At 34.2% G+C, this 20,956-nt stretch overlaps 1 protein-coding gene across 5 annotated transcripts in view; it reads right to left on the bottom strand.

Annotated features, from left to right (window-relative positions):
• CSMD3 (CUB and Sushi multiple domains 3) overlaps window positions 1-20,956 on the bottom strand; it is a 1,255,873-nt gene that overhangs the window by 795,679 nt on the left and 439,238 nt on the right. For all 5 annotated transcript variants that reach the window (XM_047727675.1, XM_047727671.1, XM_047727673.1 and 2 more), the window contains exon 6: window positions 2,859-2,971. In XM_047727675.1, coding sequence (XP_047583631.1) covers window positions 2,859-2,971 — 113 coding nt within the window. The remainder of the gene's footprint in view (window positions 1-2,858; window positions 2,972-20,956) is intronic.

The raw sequence follows: 20,956 nt of genomic DNA, 5'->3' as shown, positions 1-20,956 counted from the left end.
GGCAATTTATTTAAATCAAGACTTTTCTGAGCATTTTTGAGTGAAAACAACATTTGTTAGTGTGTTCTCCACTACCTCTACTTAACCCTATTGAAATTATATCTTAACTAACAAGGAAGCTAACTTCTAACACAATTTAAAGGATGCTCTAGTAAGGAAAGCATGTTAGTGCGTCTATGTGCCTCCTCCATCCATGATGGGAAACACTATAAAACACAGCTAATCAGGAACTTTAGTAAGATTGCAGTTAATTTTCAAAGTTTCTTTTTTTGTTGTTTTTGTTTGGTTTGGTTTGGTTTTTTATAAAAAACACAAGTTAAACAAAAACGCTATGGAGAAACTATTCAGTCTCTGGAAACCTGGAGCTTCATTAAAACATTAAACAATTTCAAAATAATAGATAATTCAATAATAATCACTGGGTACTCAATAAGTTTTTGAGTTATTAAGAAACTATATTACGTGGAGACCTGGTTCTGACTTCTGTATAGTATATTCCATAATTTTTGTTCTCTTTCATTGTCTTTAATCTAGGTACCAGTGATATTAAATGGTAGCATAGAACAATGTAAAACAGGAAGATTAGCATTTCATGCTAGGGCATGTCTTTCAGGTTGTGAAAATTATGAATTTTACAGCTATTTAAGTTAGCTTCTTAGGTTTTTTATTTTTATTTATTTTTTAGCCCAAATTGGTTTATAGTTTCAAGAATTACTTCTCCAAATGAATTTATGTTGTCTAGGTAAAATACTGTTTGGACATAATGTATTAGAAAAATCAGGCCTAAATGACAAAAGTTTTAAAAGGATACATGTAAAGGTGGATTTTTATATAATAAACTTTTTCTTGATCATGTTATAAAATCATAGCTTCCATTTTTGTAGGCCACTTTATTTCCTCTACATATAGATTACACCAAAAATTATCATCTTTGAACTCCTTTTGCTGAAGAACATAGAAAAAATGCATCCTCCATAAAACACTTCCTTTCTATTTTACTGCAGTGAATTCATTGTTAGGCTCTTTTTCACTCCTGAAACCAGAAAGGCAATGCTAGAAAATCAAATTGAACCTGAAGGTACTATAAAAGTCAATTTAAGATCAGCAAGTAGAATACTGAAAATAATAATTACATACACAAATCTACTGGAAGCTTAGCACTATTGCCTTATGATGCAAAACAACCCTATCTAAAGATATCAGTTTTATGAAACCATACTACATAAAGCAAATGAAGTATCATTTTATTTTTGAGATAGATCATTTTTTCCCTCCAGGTTGTACATTTAAATATAAAATACTTTATTTCTATTCAGATAAGGAAGAAAAGACATCTGACTGAAAGATGCCATGAATCTAGTAGAAAAGATCACCACATGAGTCAAGATGATAGTCTTTTGAATTTCTGCCATGCCATCTGCTTTAACCCATTGAAGAGGGGAATTAGAGACATAAAATCATGCCGCTAGAAAACTCCAAAAGGAAGGGGCCGACCCAGAAACATAAAGAAGCTCTGCAAGATTTTTTATAGAAAGAGTCCTCTGATTCCTGAAGTACAAAAAGTTTTAGATATTGAAATTGGAAATTCAACAAAATATTATTTCCAATTTAAAAGTGACACTGGCTGAAAGTGGTAAGATTCAAGTTACTTTGCTCTGGACAGCTATTTTTAATAAAATATATAAAAGTGATTTTCTATGCATATTTAATTTTCAATTTTAAAATATAGTATTTTATGATGAGTAATATATTCTGTTATGAGAAAGGATTTAAGAGCATATTTTCATTCATGCTTCCACTCAAATTAACTACATTAGCAATAGAAATTATAGATTTTTCTACAGTGGATTTTGTCCAAAATCTTTACTTTTAAGTTATTATTTTAGAGATTTTTATTACAGTAATACCTATTACTATAAATGTCAAAATACCAATCACATTAATTTGTTACTATTATTGTCAGAAATCTCATTGAAAGGACATCTATAGATAGGTTACTGGCCTTCAAAATATAAATTAATTGTTGAAATTTGTATTCCAGAAAACAGTATGTGGCCTAATAACATTTTAGGTATTAATTATAAGCTGCCTAAAGTCACCATATTAAATTTGTAAAGTGCTTAAGACTTAAGACTACTAAAAAGGAAAGCATTAAATAAAAAGAGAAAAACAGATAAATGGAAAAATGTAACTATGGCAGTGCTCACAATTCCCTTAACAGGAGCTGATACACTACTGAGAATGAAATGAATTATTTACATAAGTAGTCTGAGGATAAAGTACACTAAACCCACATAATGTTAATAAATATTGTAGAAGCTACATTTTCATTAACACTCCATCTTCATAATAATCTTGTTCTAAATAAAGAGATTTTTCAAGTTAATACATCAAATACTATATCCCTCTTATTCAAAATTATGCCTCTTAATAAAAATAGTAGATAATAATCCTAACAAGGTTAATTAAACTAGCAATAACAAACACACTGTATATGAAATGGATTTCAATTGATAGCCTATTTACAACTGCAGGTTTTCTGCAGTGTTTTGTGGTACAGCTTTAGGAAGCATGCCTATTTGCTGAAGCACTTTATTAAAGTAAACATGACATCTGTAACATATTATCTTTCAGAGGTCATAATATTCTGTTTTGAACATGGTGTTATAAAAACCAACTAACTTTTCTATTGTAATTTAGTTATCACATTATTACCTCAGCAAGAGAATGACTATTTTTGCTTATTCAAATTACCATTCATTAATGCAAAAGGTATTTTGCTTCTATTGCAAAATCTGGCTGTATATACCAAAATCATTTCACATATCAAAAGAGACAGAGGAATTCATTAAACATACCTTGATAGGGAGCACTAAATCCACGATATCGGTGATTGCTGTCTGTAACAAAATGCAGTCTGAGCCAGTTTTTGTTGCTGATAATTGGTGGTGGTATATTCATTCCAGATAACCTGAATTATAAAAGACAACAACAAAAAAATCTTTAAAAATTTTTCACCAGTATATTTTTTCACTGAATTGGGACCCAGAGAAATGTCTATGTGTATATAATATTCACGACATTACATTGTTAATTTTTAAATATGGATAAATTAGTTATTTTATGCATAGGAAAGTCAATCATAGAATGCTACAACTCCAAATGCGTTTTTTAATCAGATTGCATATATTAATAAAACAAACTGTGAACTGGAAATAATTTTTTATTCACCCAAATTTATTGCCTACATAATAATAAGCATAAAAGAGGCTGAGCTAATGGTGCTGATCATTATGCTCCTCACATATATGTTGATAAAGTATAGTTAGAAAATAGAAAGACTTCAAAGCAATTGATATACTCTTATCACCTAATATATTTTCTTTATTTCATATTCTATGGCAAATTTCCCAATTTCTTTTCAGAGGGCAACCACTCTTTTAATGTGATTTCTAATACTACAAACTTTTGTAATTATGTTTCATTATATGTACTTCTATAATGCACTGGAGGGCTGCCCCAAGTGACAGACAGAAACAGATTGTATTTTGGATGTATATTTATTCTCCATATATTTAGTCACGAAGGTACCAATTCATAGTCTCCTTAAAGCAAGATACCTAGAGTAAAACTTTTGGAACTATGCCCCAGATACTGATCATGGTTGAGATGAAGTAACACTCCTGTTCTATGTCCTTTGAAGACTTCCAGGGAAGCAGTTTCTCTAATTTCATTCAACAAAGGAATATTACATCCACATACTTACACATTTAAATCCTAGGTGTGTGCTATAAAGTCAAGGTAAAATATTCTCAAAAACTAGACTATTACTATACTAATACTAGACTGTTACTATTATTATTTTAGTGAAGGAGAGTTCTTCGTTAAGGTTTCCTAATAACCAGTATATGGTGTATCCTTACTATTAAAGCTTTTGCGTTTCTTCAACACACAGCAAAATAGCTGGTGTGTGTGTGTGTGTGTGTGTGTGGGTGTGTTGGGGGTGGTGATTACAACTCTTAATGCTTTGCATGCAGTCACTCTAGGGTACCCATATGAGGAGATTGGAATAGCTGTTGTACACATTAATCATTGTCGAGATGTAGACATGGTGATGTAAGGACCCTTTATCCAAACTGTTCCCTTATTTCTCCCAAAACCTACTTTCCCACAATATTTGGGAACTAGCCATCATTTTCCACTGATGGCTATCTGCCAGGGCATAGAAATATGAATTCACCTCTACTGTATCATTGTGGGCAAAGGAATATGCACAGGTGAAAAGAATGGTCTTGGCAATATAATTGTGTGATTTAATGTTCATGATTCTAACATGAACAAGATAGGTTCTTATCCCTCGTTCTACTTTGGAATGCATCTTCTCAAACTTTTCTCTATTAATGCCCTATTTTCTCTCTCTTTTCATGGGGTGACTCTATTTATTGTTGCAGCTGCCTCCTTTGTTCATATCTGAATTTAGCAAATAAAGATAGGTATATGACTTTAATGCTAAGACTGAAGTTTTAAATTTTTACTTCATTACTTTCAAAACTATCCAGGTTATGTTTTCCTTTGCTTGCTTGTTGGTTGGTTTGGTTTGAAGAGCAATTTCAAAGAGGAAGTATTTAGATTTGATACAATTATATTTTCAATAGGTTAGCATGTTCCATGCCAGGATTTGATTTACAATTTTGTTTTCTTCACTTCCTTGATTTCATGCCCATAAATATCCACTAGGGAAAGCTTAAATTATTTTAGACAGTCTGAACACATTTCTAAGTATAATGAGACTCTAATACATGGATGATTGTAATACATTAAAGTACAGAGTTTGGAGAGAGAAGTTCTTAGAAGATCCAATAAATGAGGAAGAACTCAACAAGGACATCAACAAGTGAGAGAGAAAAGAAGATGAAACAGACAATAAAAAGGATAAACTTCCCATCTTTCCTAGGGACATCAAAGATAATTTCAGCAACAGAGGGTAGAAAAGGCAACTAATAGCTACCATGGAACTATAGTTTGCAACCTGAATTCACCTTCAGGAATTGAGAAAGGTGGAACTGAATATATTAGAGCTACAATAGATAGAAGCAAAATGCACATGAGATGGAGGAAATAATGACAATTTAACAGGGGTGCATATAAGAAGATATTTCTGACAGCCTCAATGCTTCAGTTTATGAAGCAGAACTATAGGTAAGCCAAGACACTAAACCAGAAAGCAAGTGTATCACAGCATCTCTCTTTCCCAATGATAGTCTCCTAGTACTGCATATTATTAAAGATAATTTATACAATATGGCTTTGTCTATGTCTTATGGAGCAACCTGGGAAATGCATACAAATATTTCTGTACCATATTCCATATGTTATCAGGACATCTACGAAATGGAGGATTGAGCATAAATTCTGCCTAGAATGATTCCATTAAATTAACTCAGATAATTTATTAAGTACTAAAGGAGATATTTCCTAAATATAAATCATTGTTATCCTTATCTCACTATGGTCATTTGAAGGTAAGCATATATGGGTTCATTCTAGTACAAAGTCTTCTGGATAACAAAGAGATTTAGTGTATTCAACAATTATTTACTGAACACTGATTATATAACAAACAGTGACACTAAGGGTTGGAAATACAGTAGTAAATACTACAGACAAGATCCACAATCTTGCAAAGTGAAAATAAAGAAAGTCACAAAGATAGCTCAAGATAATTTCAGATGGTGGCAAGAGATGTACAAAAACATTAAAAAGTAATATGATAAAGAATGTCTAGAGGAGGAGGAGCAAGATGATAGAGGACTGGCAGACTTAAATTTTGCCTGTTCCCAGGAATTCAGCTAGATAGTTATCAAACCATACTGAAGACCTATCAACTCAACAGGAGATTGAAGAGAAGAATAGTAGCAATTTTATGAACAGAAAAGTGACCACATTTTCTAAGGTAGAATGTGAGGAGAAGTGAATTTGAGATGATACATGGGAAGAGAGATTGCAAAGGGAGGGGCTGGCTCCTGTGGAGCACAAAATCAGAACTTTTAGAAGTCTGTTCCACTGAGGAATTTTGCTCCAGAGTCTAAGTGGGAGGAGGACACCTAGCAAGGACAGTGTAGTCTCAGGACACATGGGGTCACAGAAAGACCAGGGATACCTGAGTGCAACAGAGTTCTCAGGTATCAGAGTGGGGAAGCTGGCTGTAGAGATGGAACCGAGAAGTGAGCTCTGTGCTCCGGGTTACCTTAAACCATGATCCAAGGCACAGTCAGGCCAGTACTCTTCAAGCAGGGATCCCACAATTGGGAGATCTGAGGAGACCTACCCCTTCCTCCTCTGGGAGGAATGGCGGGGGAATATGCCACAGGAATCTGCTAGGATTAAAGACTCCAAATGGGTCCATGTGCCAGAGATGGAAACACTTGCTAAGAGGATGGGGGAGCATGGAACACAGCTACTGGCCAGAGAGAAAGGAGTGATTGACTGCTTATCTCTGAAGCTGCACTGAGGAATGGGGCCCTGAGTTCTCGGCTCCTCTGGGTTGGAGATTTGGAGGCCTCCATTTTCATTCTCAACCTCCAAAGCTCTACAGAAAGTGCTCAGGGAACAAAAGGTACCAAGAGCAAATGTGAGCAGATTACTTAGCCAGAACCCTGGCAAGGGCGGTGCAATTCCACTTTGGTCAGACATTTAAGAATAACTGCAACAGGACCCTCCTCCAGAAGATCGGTGAGAACATCCAGCAAAAAACAAGTTTACTGATCAATGAGAACTGCAAAACACCAGGGCTAGGAAAATATAGCACATAGAATTCATGGCTTTTATCCCACAATTCTTTAGTCTTTCAAACTTAAATTTTTTTAATGTTTTTTTTATTCTATTTTTTAAAATTTTCCTCTTTCCTATTTTAACCTTTTAAACTATTTTATCTTATCAACACTTTTTATTTTTTTTAATTTTCATTATTATAGTCATATTACATCCCTTCATTGTATTTAACCTTATTTTTTGTATAGATATGAGTTTTTCTTTAAAATTTTGGGATATACTTTCTTCTATCAGATCAAAATATACCCTAAATCTAGGATATGGCTTTGTTCCTGTCTCCAGACTGATCACATTCTCTACTTTTTTTTTTCTTTTTTTCAACCAGCTCCTTATCTTATTAATTCTTTTTTTAGAATCTTTTCTAATTTTCATCTTACAGTCATATTCCATCCCTTCATCATGTTACCCATATTTTTCTATATAAATATATATGCTTTTCTTTCTATAAAATTTTGGGAGGCAGTTTCCTCTAACAGACCAAAATACATAAATATATATTTTTTTCTTTTTTCTCTTTCTTCAACCCCAGTTTCAGAACTCTTTTGATTTGATCAGTGCATATTTTTCTGAGGTCATTGATACCCTTTTAGTATTTTGTTCTCTCATTTATTTATTCTTATCTGGTTAAAATGAAAAGGCAGAAAAATTCACCTCAAAAGCAAGAACAAGAGGCAGTGCCAAAGGCTAGGAACATAATCAATACAGACATTACTAAGATGTCAGAAATGGAGTTCAGAATGATGATTATAAACATGCTAGCTGGGCTTGAGAAAAGCATAGAAGATACTAGAGAAACCCCTTCTGGAGAAATAAAAGAACTAAAATCTAACCAAGTTGAAATCAAAAAAGCTATTAATGAGGTGCAGTAAAAATGGAGGCTCGTACTGCTAGGATAAATGAGCAAGAAGAGAATTAGTGTTATAGAAGACAAAATGATGGAGAAGAAAGAAGCTGAGAAAAAGAAAGATACACAACTACTGGACCACAAGGGGTGAATTCAAGAGATAAGTGATACCATAAAATGAAACAATATTAGAATAATTGGGATCCCAGAAGAAGAGAAAGGTGGCAGAAAGTAATTGGAGCAAATTGTAGTAGAAAATTTCCCTAATTTGTCAAAGAGAACAAGCATTAAAATCCAGGAGGCACAGAGAAACCCCCTCAAAATCAATTAAAATAGGTCAACAACCCATCATCTCATAGTAAAACTTACAACTCTCCGTGACAAAGAGAAAATTGTGAAAGCAGCCCCAGACAAGAGGTCTGTAACACACAATGGTAGAAATATTGGACTGGCAGCAGACCTATCCGAAGAGACCTAGCAGGCCAGAAAGTACTGGCATGATATATCCAGAGCACCAAACGAAAAAATATATGCAGCCAAGAATATTATATCCAGCTAAACTGTCATTGAAAATAGAAGGAGACATAGAAAACTTCCAGGACAAACAAAAACTAAAAGAATTTACAAACACCAAACCAGCCCTATGGAAATATTGAAAGGGGTCCTCTAAGCAAAGAGAGAGCCTAAAAGTAACACAGGACAGAAAGGAACAGAGACAATACAAAGTAACAGTCACCTTAGAGGCAATACAAGGGCACTAAATTAATATCTTTCAATAGTTACCCTGAATGTAAATGGGCTAAATGCCCCCAATATAAAGACACAAAGTATCAGAATGGATAAAAAAAACAAGACCCATTGATATGCTGTCTGCAAGAAACTCATTTTGGACTCAAAGACACCTGCAGATTTAAAATGAGGGGGTGGAAAACAATTTAGCATGCTAATGGACATCAAAAGAAAGCTGAGGTAACAATCCACATATCAGATAAATTGGATTTTACGCCAAAGACTACAATAAGATATGAGGAAAGACAGTATATCATACTTAATTTAAAGGATCTGTCCAACAAGAAGAACTAACAATTTTAAATATCTATACCCCTAATATGGGAGTAACCAACTATATAAACCAATAACAAAATCAAAGAAACACATCAACAATAATACAATAATAATAGGGGATTTAACACCCCCTCAAAGAAATGGACAGATCATTTAAGAAAAAGATCAACAGCTTTAAATGACACACTGGACCAAATGGATATCACGAATACATACTGAACATTCCATCACAAAGAAAGAGAATGCACTTTCTTCTCTGGTGTACATGGAACATTCTCCAGAATAGATCACATCCTGGATCAAAAATCAGGTCTCAGCTGGTAAAAGATTAGGGTCATTCCCAGCATATTTTTGGACCACAACACTAGAACTCAATCATAAGAAGAATGTTGGAAAGAACTAAAAAATCTGGAGGCTGAAAAGCATCCTGCTAAAGAATGAATGGGTCAACCATGAAATTAAAGAAGAATGGAAAAAATTCATGAAAATGAAAACAAAGCTGTTCAAAATCTTTGGGACACAGTAAAGGCCATCCTGAGAGGAAAGTATATAGCAATGCAAGCCTTGCTCAAGCTATGAACAGATACTTCTCCAATGAAGACATACAAATGGCTATCAGACACATGAAAAAATGTTCATCATCACTAGCCATCAGGGAGATTCAAATTAAAACCACATTGAGGTACCACCTTACACCAGTTAGAATGGCCAAAATTAGCAAGACAGGAAACAACATGTGTTGGAGAGGATGTGGTGAAAGGGGAACCCTCTTACACTGTTGGTGGGAATGCAAGTTGGTGCAGCCACTTTGGAAAACAGTGTGGAGATTCCTCAAGAAATTAAAAATAGAGCTTGCCTATGACCCTGCAATTGCACCACTGGGTATTTACCCCAAAGATACAGATGTAGTGAAAAGAAGGGCCATCTGTATCCCAATGTTTATAGCAGCAATGGCCATACTCACCAAAATGTGGAAAGAACCAAGATACCTTCAATGGATGAATGGATAAGGAAGCTGTTGTTCATATACACTATGGAGTATTATGCCTCCATCAGAAAGGATGAATACCCAACTTTTGTATCAACATGGACGGGACTGGAAGAGATTATGCTGAGTGAAATAAGTCACGCAGAGAGAGTCAATTATCATATGGTTTCACTTATTTGTGGAGCATAACAAATAGCATGGAGGACAAGGGGAGATGGAGAGGAGAAGGGAGTTGAGGGAAATTGGAAGGGAAGGTGAACCATGAGAGACCATGGACTCTGAAAAACAATCTGAAGGTTTTGAAGGGGCGAGGGGTGGGAGGTTGGGGGAATCAGGTGGTGGGTATTAGAGAGGGCACGGATTGCATGGAGCACTGGGTGAGGTGCAAAAACAATGAATACTGTTACGCTGAAAATTAAAAAAAAAAAAAAGAAACAAGAAAGGTTGCACGCACAGAACTTAACCGTACATCTAAAGGAGCTGAAGAACAGCAAAGAAAGCCTAAACCCAGCAAGAGAAGAGAATCATAAAAATCAGAGCAGAAAGCAATGAAATGGAAACCAAAAAAAAATAGAACAGATCAATGAAACTAGGAGCTGGTTCTTTGAAAGAATTAATAAGATTGATAAAACCCTGGCCAGACTTATCAAAAAGAAAAGAGAAAGGACCCAAATTAATAAAATCATGAATGAAAGAGGAGAGATCACAACCAACACCAAAGAAATACAAACAAGTATAAGAACATATTATGAGCAACTATACCCTAGCAAATTAGATAACTAGGAAGAAATGGATGTATTCCTAGAGACAGATGAACTACCAAAACAGAACCAGGAAGAAATAGAAAACCTGAACAGACCCATAACCACTAAGGAGATTGAAGCAGTCATCAAAAATCTCCCAACAAACAAGAGCCAGGATCAGAAGTCTTCCCAGGGGAATTCTACTAAACATTTAAAGTAGAATTAATACCTATTGTCCTGAAACTGAAAAATAGAAATGGAAGGAAAACTTCCAAACTTGTTTTATGAGGCCAGCATTACCTTGATCCCCAAACCAGACAAAGACCAAAGACCAAGGAGGATTATAGACCAATATCCCTGATGAACACAGATGCAAAAATTCTCACCAAAATAAGCCAATAGGATCCAACAGTACAGTGAAAGAGTTTTTCACCACGACCAAGCTGAATTTATTCCTGGGCTGCAAAGTTGGTTCAATATCACAAATCAATCAATGTGATATAATACTTTAATAAAAGAAAGAACAAGAACCATATGATACTCTCAATAGATGCTGAAAAAGCATTTGACAAAGCACAGCATTCTTCCTTGATCAAAACTCTTCACAGTGTAGGCATAGAAAATACATACTCATTATCATCAAAGCCATCTGTGAAAAACCCACAATGAATATCATTTTAAGGGGAAACAACTGAGAGCTTTTCCCCTAAGGGCAAGAATGTCCTCTCTCACCACTGCTATTCAATATGGTACTAGAGGTCCTAGCCTCAGCAAACAGACAAGAAAAAGAAATAAAAGGCATCAGAATTGGAAAGAAGTCAAACTCTCACTCTTTGCAGATGATATGATATTTTATGTGGGAAACCCAAAAGACTTTACTCCAAAATTCTAGAACTCATACATGAATTCAGTAAAGTGTCAGGATATAAAATCAATACACAGAAATCAGTTGCATTTCTATACATCAACAGCAAGACAGAAGAAAAAGAAATTAAGGAATCGATCCCATTTACAATTGCACCCAAAACCATAAAATACCTAGGAATAAATCTAAACAAAGTATCAAAGAATCTATACTCAGAAAACTATAGAGTATTCATGAAAAAAATTGAGGGAGACACAATGAAATGAAAAAACATTCCATGCTCATGGATTAGAACAAATATTGTGAAAATGTCTATGCTATCTAAAGCAATCTATACATTTAGTGCAATCCCTATTAAAATACCATACATTTTTTTTCAAAGAAATGGAACCAATAATCCTAAAATTTATATGGAACCAGAAAAGATCCCAAATAGCCAGAAGAATGTTGAAAAAGAAAGCCAAAGTTGGTGGCATCACAATTCCAGACATCAAGCTCTATTACAAAGCTGCAACCATCAAGATAGTGTACTGTCACCAAAACAGACACACAGATCAATGGAACAGAATAGAGAGCCCAGAAATGTACCCTCAACTCCATGGTCAACTAATCCTTGGCAAAGCAGGAAAGAATGTCCAATGGGAAAAAGACAGTTTCTCCAACAAATGGTGTTGGGAAAATTGGACAGACACATGCAGAAGAATGAAACTTGATCATTTCCTTACACCACACACAAAAATAGACTCAAAATGGATGAAAGACCTCAATGTGAGACAGGAATCCATCAAAATCCTTGAGGAGAACACAGGCAGCAACCTCTTCAACCTCAGCCACAGCAACTTCTTAAAACATCGCCAAAGACAAGGGAAGCAAGACCAAAAATGAACTATTCGGACCTCATCAAGATCAAAAGCTTTTGCACAGTAAAGGAAAAAGTCAACTGTCAGAATGGGAGAAGATATTCGCAAGTGACATATCAGATAAAGGGCTAGTATCCCAAATCTATAAAGAACTTATCAGACTCAGCACCCACAGAACAAATAATCCAATCAAGAAATGGGCAGAAGACATAAACAGACATTTCTGCAGAGGAGACATCCAGCTGGCCAGAAGACACATGAAAAAGTGCTCCACATTACTCAGCATCAGGGAAATACAAATCAAAACCAGAGTGAGATACCACCTCACACCAGTTAGAATGGGTAACATTAACAAGTCAGGAAATGGCAGATGGTGGCAAGGATGCAAAGAAAGGGGAACCCTCCTACACTGTTGGTGGGAATGCAAGCTGGTGCAGCCTCTCTGGGAAACAGCATGGAGGTTCCTTAAAAAGTTGAAAATAGAGCTACCCTATGACCCAAAAATTGCACTACTGGGTAATTACCCTAAAGATACAAATATAGTGACCCGAAGGGCATGTGCACCTGAATGTTAATATCAGCAATATCCACAATAGTCAAACTATGCAAAGAGCCCAGATGTACATCAAGAGATGAATGGATAAAGAAGTTGTGGTATATATTTATAATAGAATACTATGCAGCCATCAAAAAAGGGAAATCTTGTCATTTGCAATGATGTGGATGGAATTATAGGGTATTATGCTAAGTGAAATAAGTCAGAGAAAGCCAATTACCATATGATCTCACTGATATGATGAATTTGAGAAACAAGGCAAATGATCTTAGCGGAAGTGAGGAAAAATAAAACAAGATGAAACCAGAGAGAGAAACAAACCATATGAGACTCTTAATCTCAGAAAACAAACTAAGGGTTGTCGGATTGGAGAGGAGTGGGAGGGATAGGGTGGCTGGGTGATAGACTTTGGGGATGGTATATGTTATGGTGAGAAAAAAGAAAAAAAAAATGTCTGGAAATGAGGTTTCACTTGTTCTAATGTATTTTCCATTTTACACTCAAAACAGCCATACTCATGAGTATATGTTTTAAATTAATAACCTGGATTTTTAGGAGAATTAAATCAAAGAAAAATATGATAATGATTAAATGTCATAAATTTATAGCTTACTATTACAATTTGCATCCAAGAAGAATTCAAAATCTTTCTTTTGAGTAATTAATAAATTAGAATGGACATAGTAATTTAATAATGATATCAAATTTCATTGCATATTCAGTGCAGAAATATAATAATACAGGTAACTTGCCAATATTACACTTTATAAATTTTTTATTTTTTAATTTCCTGCAGAAATAAGTAATCATAAACTGATATTTACTTATTCATTTTAATAAACTGGTTTTAAAATCAGATGCAACCTTTTTTATTGTAGATAGTGTCTCAGAGAATGTAACTGTAAGCAGTACAAAAAAAATTTTAATCAGTTAAGCATAGGAAATCTGAGAGAATCACAGATCTTCACCAGTTTTCAGAAGTGTTGAAATCTATTTTAAGCCTATATCTTTGGTTTATAACTCTCTTGTCAGATCCTTACTGCTGTTATCCTCTGACCTTTGGTTCTCAACTCTCTGAAAGTTAGCACTTGCAACAACAGGTGTCCTGTTTGGGCTTTATCATCTTTTCTTTCTTTCTTTTTTTTTTTTTAATCTTTCCAATGCCCTAAAATCATTCAAACCTAATGACCTGTCTTTCCTCATCTTTAGTACCCTCAGGCACAGTCAGACCTCAAACCCATAATTATTCTAATCATCAAAAACCTCACTCTCCCCACCCAGTTCTCCTGCACCCTCCCAATTTTACTTCTTTCTCTTTCCTGCTCTCTCTCCCTTCTTTCCCTTTTTCCTCTTTTACTTCTTTTGACCCACTTCTTTTCTCTGGATTCCTCTGTTGTCCAAGATTGTGTGAGACCAATTTTCTCACTTTGACCTATAAAAATTTCCTAAAATTCATCCTTTCATCTTAACTCAAGACCTTTTCATGAACTTCTCTTTAAAGCTAAAATGTCTCTCTTTATTTTTTACTTTCATTTGCTTACTTCATCATTCTCAGTGAAGCCAAGTCTTAAAGTTTCAAGATTGCGGTAAATACCGAATCTCCTCTGCATAGTCTTAGCACATCATTATTATTTTGTATAGTAGTAAGTTTTCCATCCTCACTACTATTTTACATTTCTTTTGAAGGTAGGTTATTAAATTCCTGGTGCTGAACACAATGATTGATGAATAGTAGATGTACACTGATGCTATTTATCAAGAAATACATGAATATAAGCTGTTTGTGCATATGCCCTCTTTTAGTACTTTTTTTTCATTTTATTTCTTTTCAGTGTTCCAGCATTCATTGTTTATGCACCACATCCAGCACTCCATGCAATACATGCCCTCCGTAATACCTACCACCAGGCTCACTTCTTATGGCACTTCTCACAACATTCATGTGATTATATCGTACATGTTCTATAGATACAGAGTTAAAAGCAGGAACCACATTGGATTTATCCCTGAACCCATAAGCATATTTCAAAATATAGATGATGAACAGATGCCTATCAAGTTAAATAATATCATAACATTTCTCATAGTGTGTTTTAATAAATATTAGCCACAAAAACTACCTTTGGGGATGAGGGATGGTACCCCAGTAGAAAAGATATTGAATTGTTGTTTTATAACCATATCTCTCTCTTCTGTGTTTTTTGTGAAGTTTTAATACAGAATTTCTTTTATTTATTTAAAAAGTAACTCTCCCATTCCCAAACTTTGACATAAAATCAAATAACGTGTTGTACAATTATTTAATAGAACCCCTTCAGAAACTACTAATTATATGTATTCATTGATGTCTGGATAGAAATGTGTTTCATAGTCTCAGTAAAAACCAGCATCTTTAAAAATAGTCAAGGAAGAAAAACTCATATTAAGTTTCTATTACATTCTACAGCCTATTATAGGTTGGAAAATTATTTTAGCAACAAAAGTAATCTATTTCTGGGATGACATTAAAGGCACTAATCTTCCATGCCATGCAAGTCATGAGTACTCTGTGTGTGGAGTGTACAGATATCCACACTGACCAGGCTGTGCTTTTTTCCAACACGGATGTCTGTGTTCTTGGTTAGATATTTAAAAGTCACTGAATTGCAGAACACACAATCTTATGTGATTTTAACAGGAACATTAAGAGGCTAAGCATTGTATTATGCAGTCCAATTATTCAGAAGACAGATGTTATAAAGTATTTACAAAGCAAATGAGAGAAGTGGCTACACTAATATTTTCTTTGCTTTCTAACCCCACTCCCCCTTTACTGACATTACCCACTTACTTATCCTCATCTCCACCCTGACTTTAGTTTCCCACATATCCCCTATTTCCCTGATCTCTTAGGTATTTTTCTTATAAAAATTGAATGCTGTGGAAAATATTACTTTTATCTAAACACATGCCTCAGGAAAATCTCTTTATATTTCAGATACAATGTGTTTGTGTCCAGCTACCAAAATTTAATGAAGATGAAATAGAAAAATTTAATAGCACTATAACTATTTCAAAATTGAATTTGTAATTAAAAACTAGTAAAAAACCTCCATATCCAGATATTAGTGGAGAATTCTACTAAACGTATAAAGAATTAACAACAATTTTACCCATTCTTTTTCAGAAAATAGAAGATGAGGGAACACTTCTCAACTTATTTTAGAGGGTTAGTAGTACATTATTTATAAAACCAGACAAAGTCAGTACAAAAACAGAAAATAAATAAAAATAAAAAACAAAAACTTTAGAGCAATACTTCTCAATAAATACAAAACTCTCAATAAAATATTAGTAAACTGATTCATCAAGTTATAAAAAGAATTACACACCATGATCTAGTGAGATTTAGTCAAATTATAGAAGGCTGGCTTAATCTTTGAAAATCAATTAATGTAATCCACCATATCAACAAGTTATAAAAGAAAATTTAATGATCAAATCAATAGACACAGAAAAAGTATTTCATAAAATTCAACATCCATTGATGATAAAAAAGCTCAGAAAATTAGGAAGACAGGGAACATCCAAAACTTGATAAAGAACATGTACAAAACCTGTAACATCATAATGTTGAATTACTGAATTTTTTTTATTAAGATCACTAACACAGTACATGACTCTTACTCAACATTGTGCTACAGGTTCTGGTGAGTCCATAAGGCATGGAAAAGAAATTAAAAGGAATATATCATGGAAAGAAAGAAATTGTTTCTACTTAAAATGACATGATCATTTATGTAGAAAATCCCACACAATCTACAAAATAAACTCCTAGAACTATTAAGTGCATTCAGTCTGGTCACTGAATACAAGATGAATTTAAAAAATCAATTTCTAAATAATAACCATGAACATGTGTAAATTAAAAAAATTTCAATTTACAATTTCTTGAATAAAATTAAATATTTAGGTATAAATCTAGTGAATCATTTATAGGTTATAAGGAAATTTTAGAAATGCAATAAAAAATCAAAGACATAAGTAACTGAAAAGACATGTCATGTATTTGAAGACTTATCATAGTAGAGATATTAATTCTCCCCCAAAATAATCTAAGTTTTAATGCAATTCCTATTGAAATTCCAGGAAATTCTGTTTGTAGACATACATAAAATAATTATAAAATGGACATAGAAAAGTACAAGACCCAGGATAGCTAAAACAAATTTGAAAAAGAAGAACAAAGTCCAAGTAATTAACAACCTTTTCAATAAATGATGCTGGGACCATTGAACAACCATAAGAAAAAAATAAACCTCAGTCTAAAGTTCAGACTTGAAAAAAATTAAACATCTGTTTGCAATTTTAAAAAGTCTCAGCAAACTGGTAAAATAAAGTATTCAACCTGATAAAGGCCATCCATGAAAAAGATACAACTAATGTAATTCTGATAATTTTTTTTTTTAAGATTTTACTTATTTATTTGACAGAGAAAGAGATCACAAGCAGGCGGAGAGGCAGGCAGAGGGAGAGGGAGAAGCAGGCTCCCTGCTGAGCAGAGAGCCCGATGTGGGGCTCCATCCCAGGACCCTGGGATCATGACCCGAGCTGAAGGCAGAGGCTTAACTCACTGAGCCACCCACGCACCCCAATTCTGATAATTCTTGAAGGTGAAGAACTCAGTGCTTTCCTTGTAAGATCAGAAACAAATTATAGATGTTCACTCTCAGCACTTCTATTCAGCATTGAATTTTTTTCCTGCTAATGCAATAAAGAAAACTAAATAAAAGACATGCTAAAGTTAAAGGGTAAAATTGTCTTTGTTTTCAGAGGACATGATTGTATACATTGAAAATTTCTGTAAATCTGCAAAACGCTAGCGGACCTCATGAATGACTTCATCAAGATCTCAGGATAGAAAATGAATGTACAAAAATCAACTATTTTTCTGTGTCTTAGCAATGAGCAATTGAAAATTGAATTTTTAAGTACCACTTAAAAATAATTAAAAAAGGAATAAATATAAAAAAGGTCATTTTAATATGCTTTAAACTTCAAATAATATATAAATAATATTTATATACTTAGATAGACTAAGAAGATATGCCCACATTCATTTATAGGAGGATTCAACATGGTGACGATTCCATTTTCCCCAATTAATGTATAAATGCAGTATAATTCTTGTGAAAATCTCAGTGGGAATGAATGATTCTAAAGTTCATGTGGAAATATAAAGTACCTAGAATAACTTTTTTTTAAGAACCTAATCAGCTGATTCATACTTGTTGATTATAGACTATCAATCTACAGTAATAATGATGAGGTTGCTGATCTGATATACACCCAGATAAATGGAAGAAAATAGAAAGCCTAGAAATAAATCTGCAAGTATATAACCAATTGATATTTTTAATATCTTATTTATTTATTTTAAATTAACATATAATGTATCATTAGCCCCAGGGGTACAGGACTGTGAATCACCAGGTTTACACACTTCACAGCACTCACCATAGTACATACCCTCCCCAATGTCCATAACCCAACCACCCTCTCCCTATCCCCCTCCCCTCAGCAACCCTCAGTTTGTTTTGTGAGATTAAGAGTCTCTTATGGTTTGTCTCCCTCCCAATCCCATCTTGTTTCATTTATTCTTTTTCTACCCCCCAAACCCTCCATGTTGCTTCTCGAATTCCTCATATCAGGGAGATCATATGATAGTTGTCTTTCCCCGATTGACTTATGTCACTCAGCATAATACACTCTAGTTCTATCCACATTGTTGCAAATGGCAAGATTTCATTTCTTTTGATGGCTGCATAGTACTAAATTGTATATATATACCACATCTTCTTTATCCATTCATCTGTTGATGGACATTTAGGTTCTTTCCATAGTTTGGCTATTGTGGACATTGCTGTTATAAACATTTGGGTGCACATGCCCCTTCAGATCACTACATTTGTATCTTTAGGGTAAATACCCAATAGTGCAATTGCTGGGTCATAGGGTAGCTCTATTTTCAACTTTTTGAAGAACCTCCATGCTGTTTTCCAGAGTAGACCAGTTGATTTTTAACAAAGAATTCATGGTAACTGAATGAAGGAAAAAAATATCCTCGCAACAAATGGCGTTGAAATGAATATTTTAATACAAAAAAATAAGAAAGACTATCTCAACCCCACATAAATATTAACTCAAAATAAATCACAGACATGAATGTAAATGCAAAAAATGTTAAAACTTCCAAAAAAATGCGTGAAAGAAAAATCTGTGGATTAGTGGGAGATTTGTTAGGTATGAGAGAAAAAGCATGAATCACTCCAAAAACAAAAAAAGACTTCATATTTTAAAAAGTTCTGCTCATGAAAATATACTATTAAGAAAATTGAATGACAAGCAATAGATGAGGTGCAAGTATTTCTAATGTACATATTTTACAAAGAAATGTATATATAATACAAAAAGAATTTTCTAAGTTAGTAAGAAAAAGAGATAACTCAAAAAATAGGTAAAATGTTTTGAAAACTCCATGGAGCAAGAAATACAGAAAACAAAGAGGCACATGTAAAGATGCTCAAATTAAAGTGAGATACCACTATCCACTTAAGAAAATGACTAATAGGAATATCCACTGAGAACTAATACACTCATTAAAATGGTTATCATTTAAAAAACTCAAAGTTCCTGTCTCATGATGAAGTCTTTTATCCATATCAAGTTTATCTTTGTGGATGGTGTAAGAGAATGGTGGAGTTTCATTCTTCTACATATAGCTGTCCAATTGTCCCAGCACCATTTATTGAAGAAACTGTCTTTTTCCACTGTATATTTTTTCCTGCTTTGTTGAAGATTATTTGACCATAGAGTTGAGGGTCCATATCTGGGCTCTCTACTCTGTTCCACGGGTCTATGCGTCTGTTTTTATGGCAGTACTATGCTGTCTTGATGATCACAGCTTTGTAGTAAAGCTTGAAATCAGGTAATGTGATGCCGCCAGTTTTGTTTTTCTTTTTCAACATTTCCTTAGCAATTCAGGGTCTCTTCTGATTCCATACAAATTTTAGGATTATTTGCTCCAGCTCTTTGAAAAATACTGGTGGAATTTTTATCAGGATGGCATTAAAAGTATAAATTGCTCTAGGCAGTATAGACATTTTAACAATGTTTATTCTTCCAATCCAAGAGCATGGAATGGTCTTCCATCTTTTGTGTCTTCTTCAATTTCTTTCATGAGTGTTCTGTAGTTCCTCGAGTACAGATCCTTTACCTCTTTGCTTAGGTTTATTCCCAGGTATCTTATGGTTCTTGGTGCTATAGTAAATGGAATCGATTCTCTAATTTCCCTTTCTGTATTTTCATTGTTAGTGTATAAGAAAGCCACTGATTTCTGTACATTGACTTTGTATCCTGCCACACTACTGAATTGCTGTATGAGTTCTAGTAGTTTGGGGGCAGAGTCTTTTGGGTTTTCCATATAAAGTATCATGTCAACTGCAAAGAGAGAGAGTCTGACTTCTTCATTGCCAATTTGGATACCTTTTATTTCTCTTTGTTGTCTGATTGCTGTTGCTAGGACTTCTAATACTTTGTTGAACAAGAGTGGTGAGAGTGGGCATCCTTGTCGTGTTCCTGATCTCAACGGGAAGGCTGCGAGCTTTTTCCCATTGAGGATGATATTTGCTGTGGGGTTTTCATAGATAGATTTTATGAAGTTCAGGAATGTTCCCTCTATCCCTATACTTGAAGCGTTTTAATCAGGAAAGGATGCTGGATTTTGTCAAATGCTTTTTCTGTATCAATTGAGAGGACCATGTGGTTCTCTCTTATTGATTTGTTCTATCACATTGATTGATTTGCAAATGTTGAACCATCCTTGTAACCCAGGGATGAATCCCACCTGGTCATGGTGAATAATCTTTTTAATGTGCTGTTGGATCTTATTTGCTAGGATCTTGTTGAGAATCTTAGCATCTATATTCATCAGTGATATTGGTCTGAAATTCTCCTTTTTGGTGGGGTCTTTGCCTGGTTTGGGGATCAGGGTAATGCTGGCTTCATAAAAAGAGTCTGGAAGTTTCCCTTCTGTTTCAATTTTTTGAAACAGCTTCAGGAGAATAGGTGTTATTTCTTCTTTGAAAGTCTGGTAGAATTCCCCAGGGAATCCATCAGGATCTGGGCTCTTGTTTTCTGGGAGGTTTTTGATCACTGCTTCAATC

Source organism: Lutra lutra, chromosome 4 (assembly GCF_902655055.1).
Source record: "Lutra lutra chromosome 4, mLutLut1.2, whole genome shotgun sequence".
Classification (NCBI taxonomy): Eukaryota; Metazoa; Chordata; class Mammalia; order Carnivora; family Mustelidae; genus Lutra; species Lutra lutra.
This window is presented reverse-complemented; position numbering and strand designations above follow the sequence as displayed.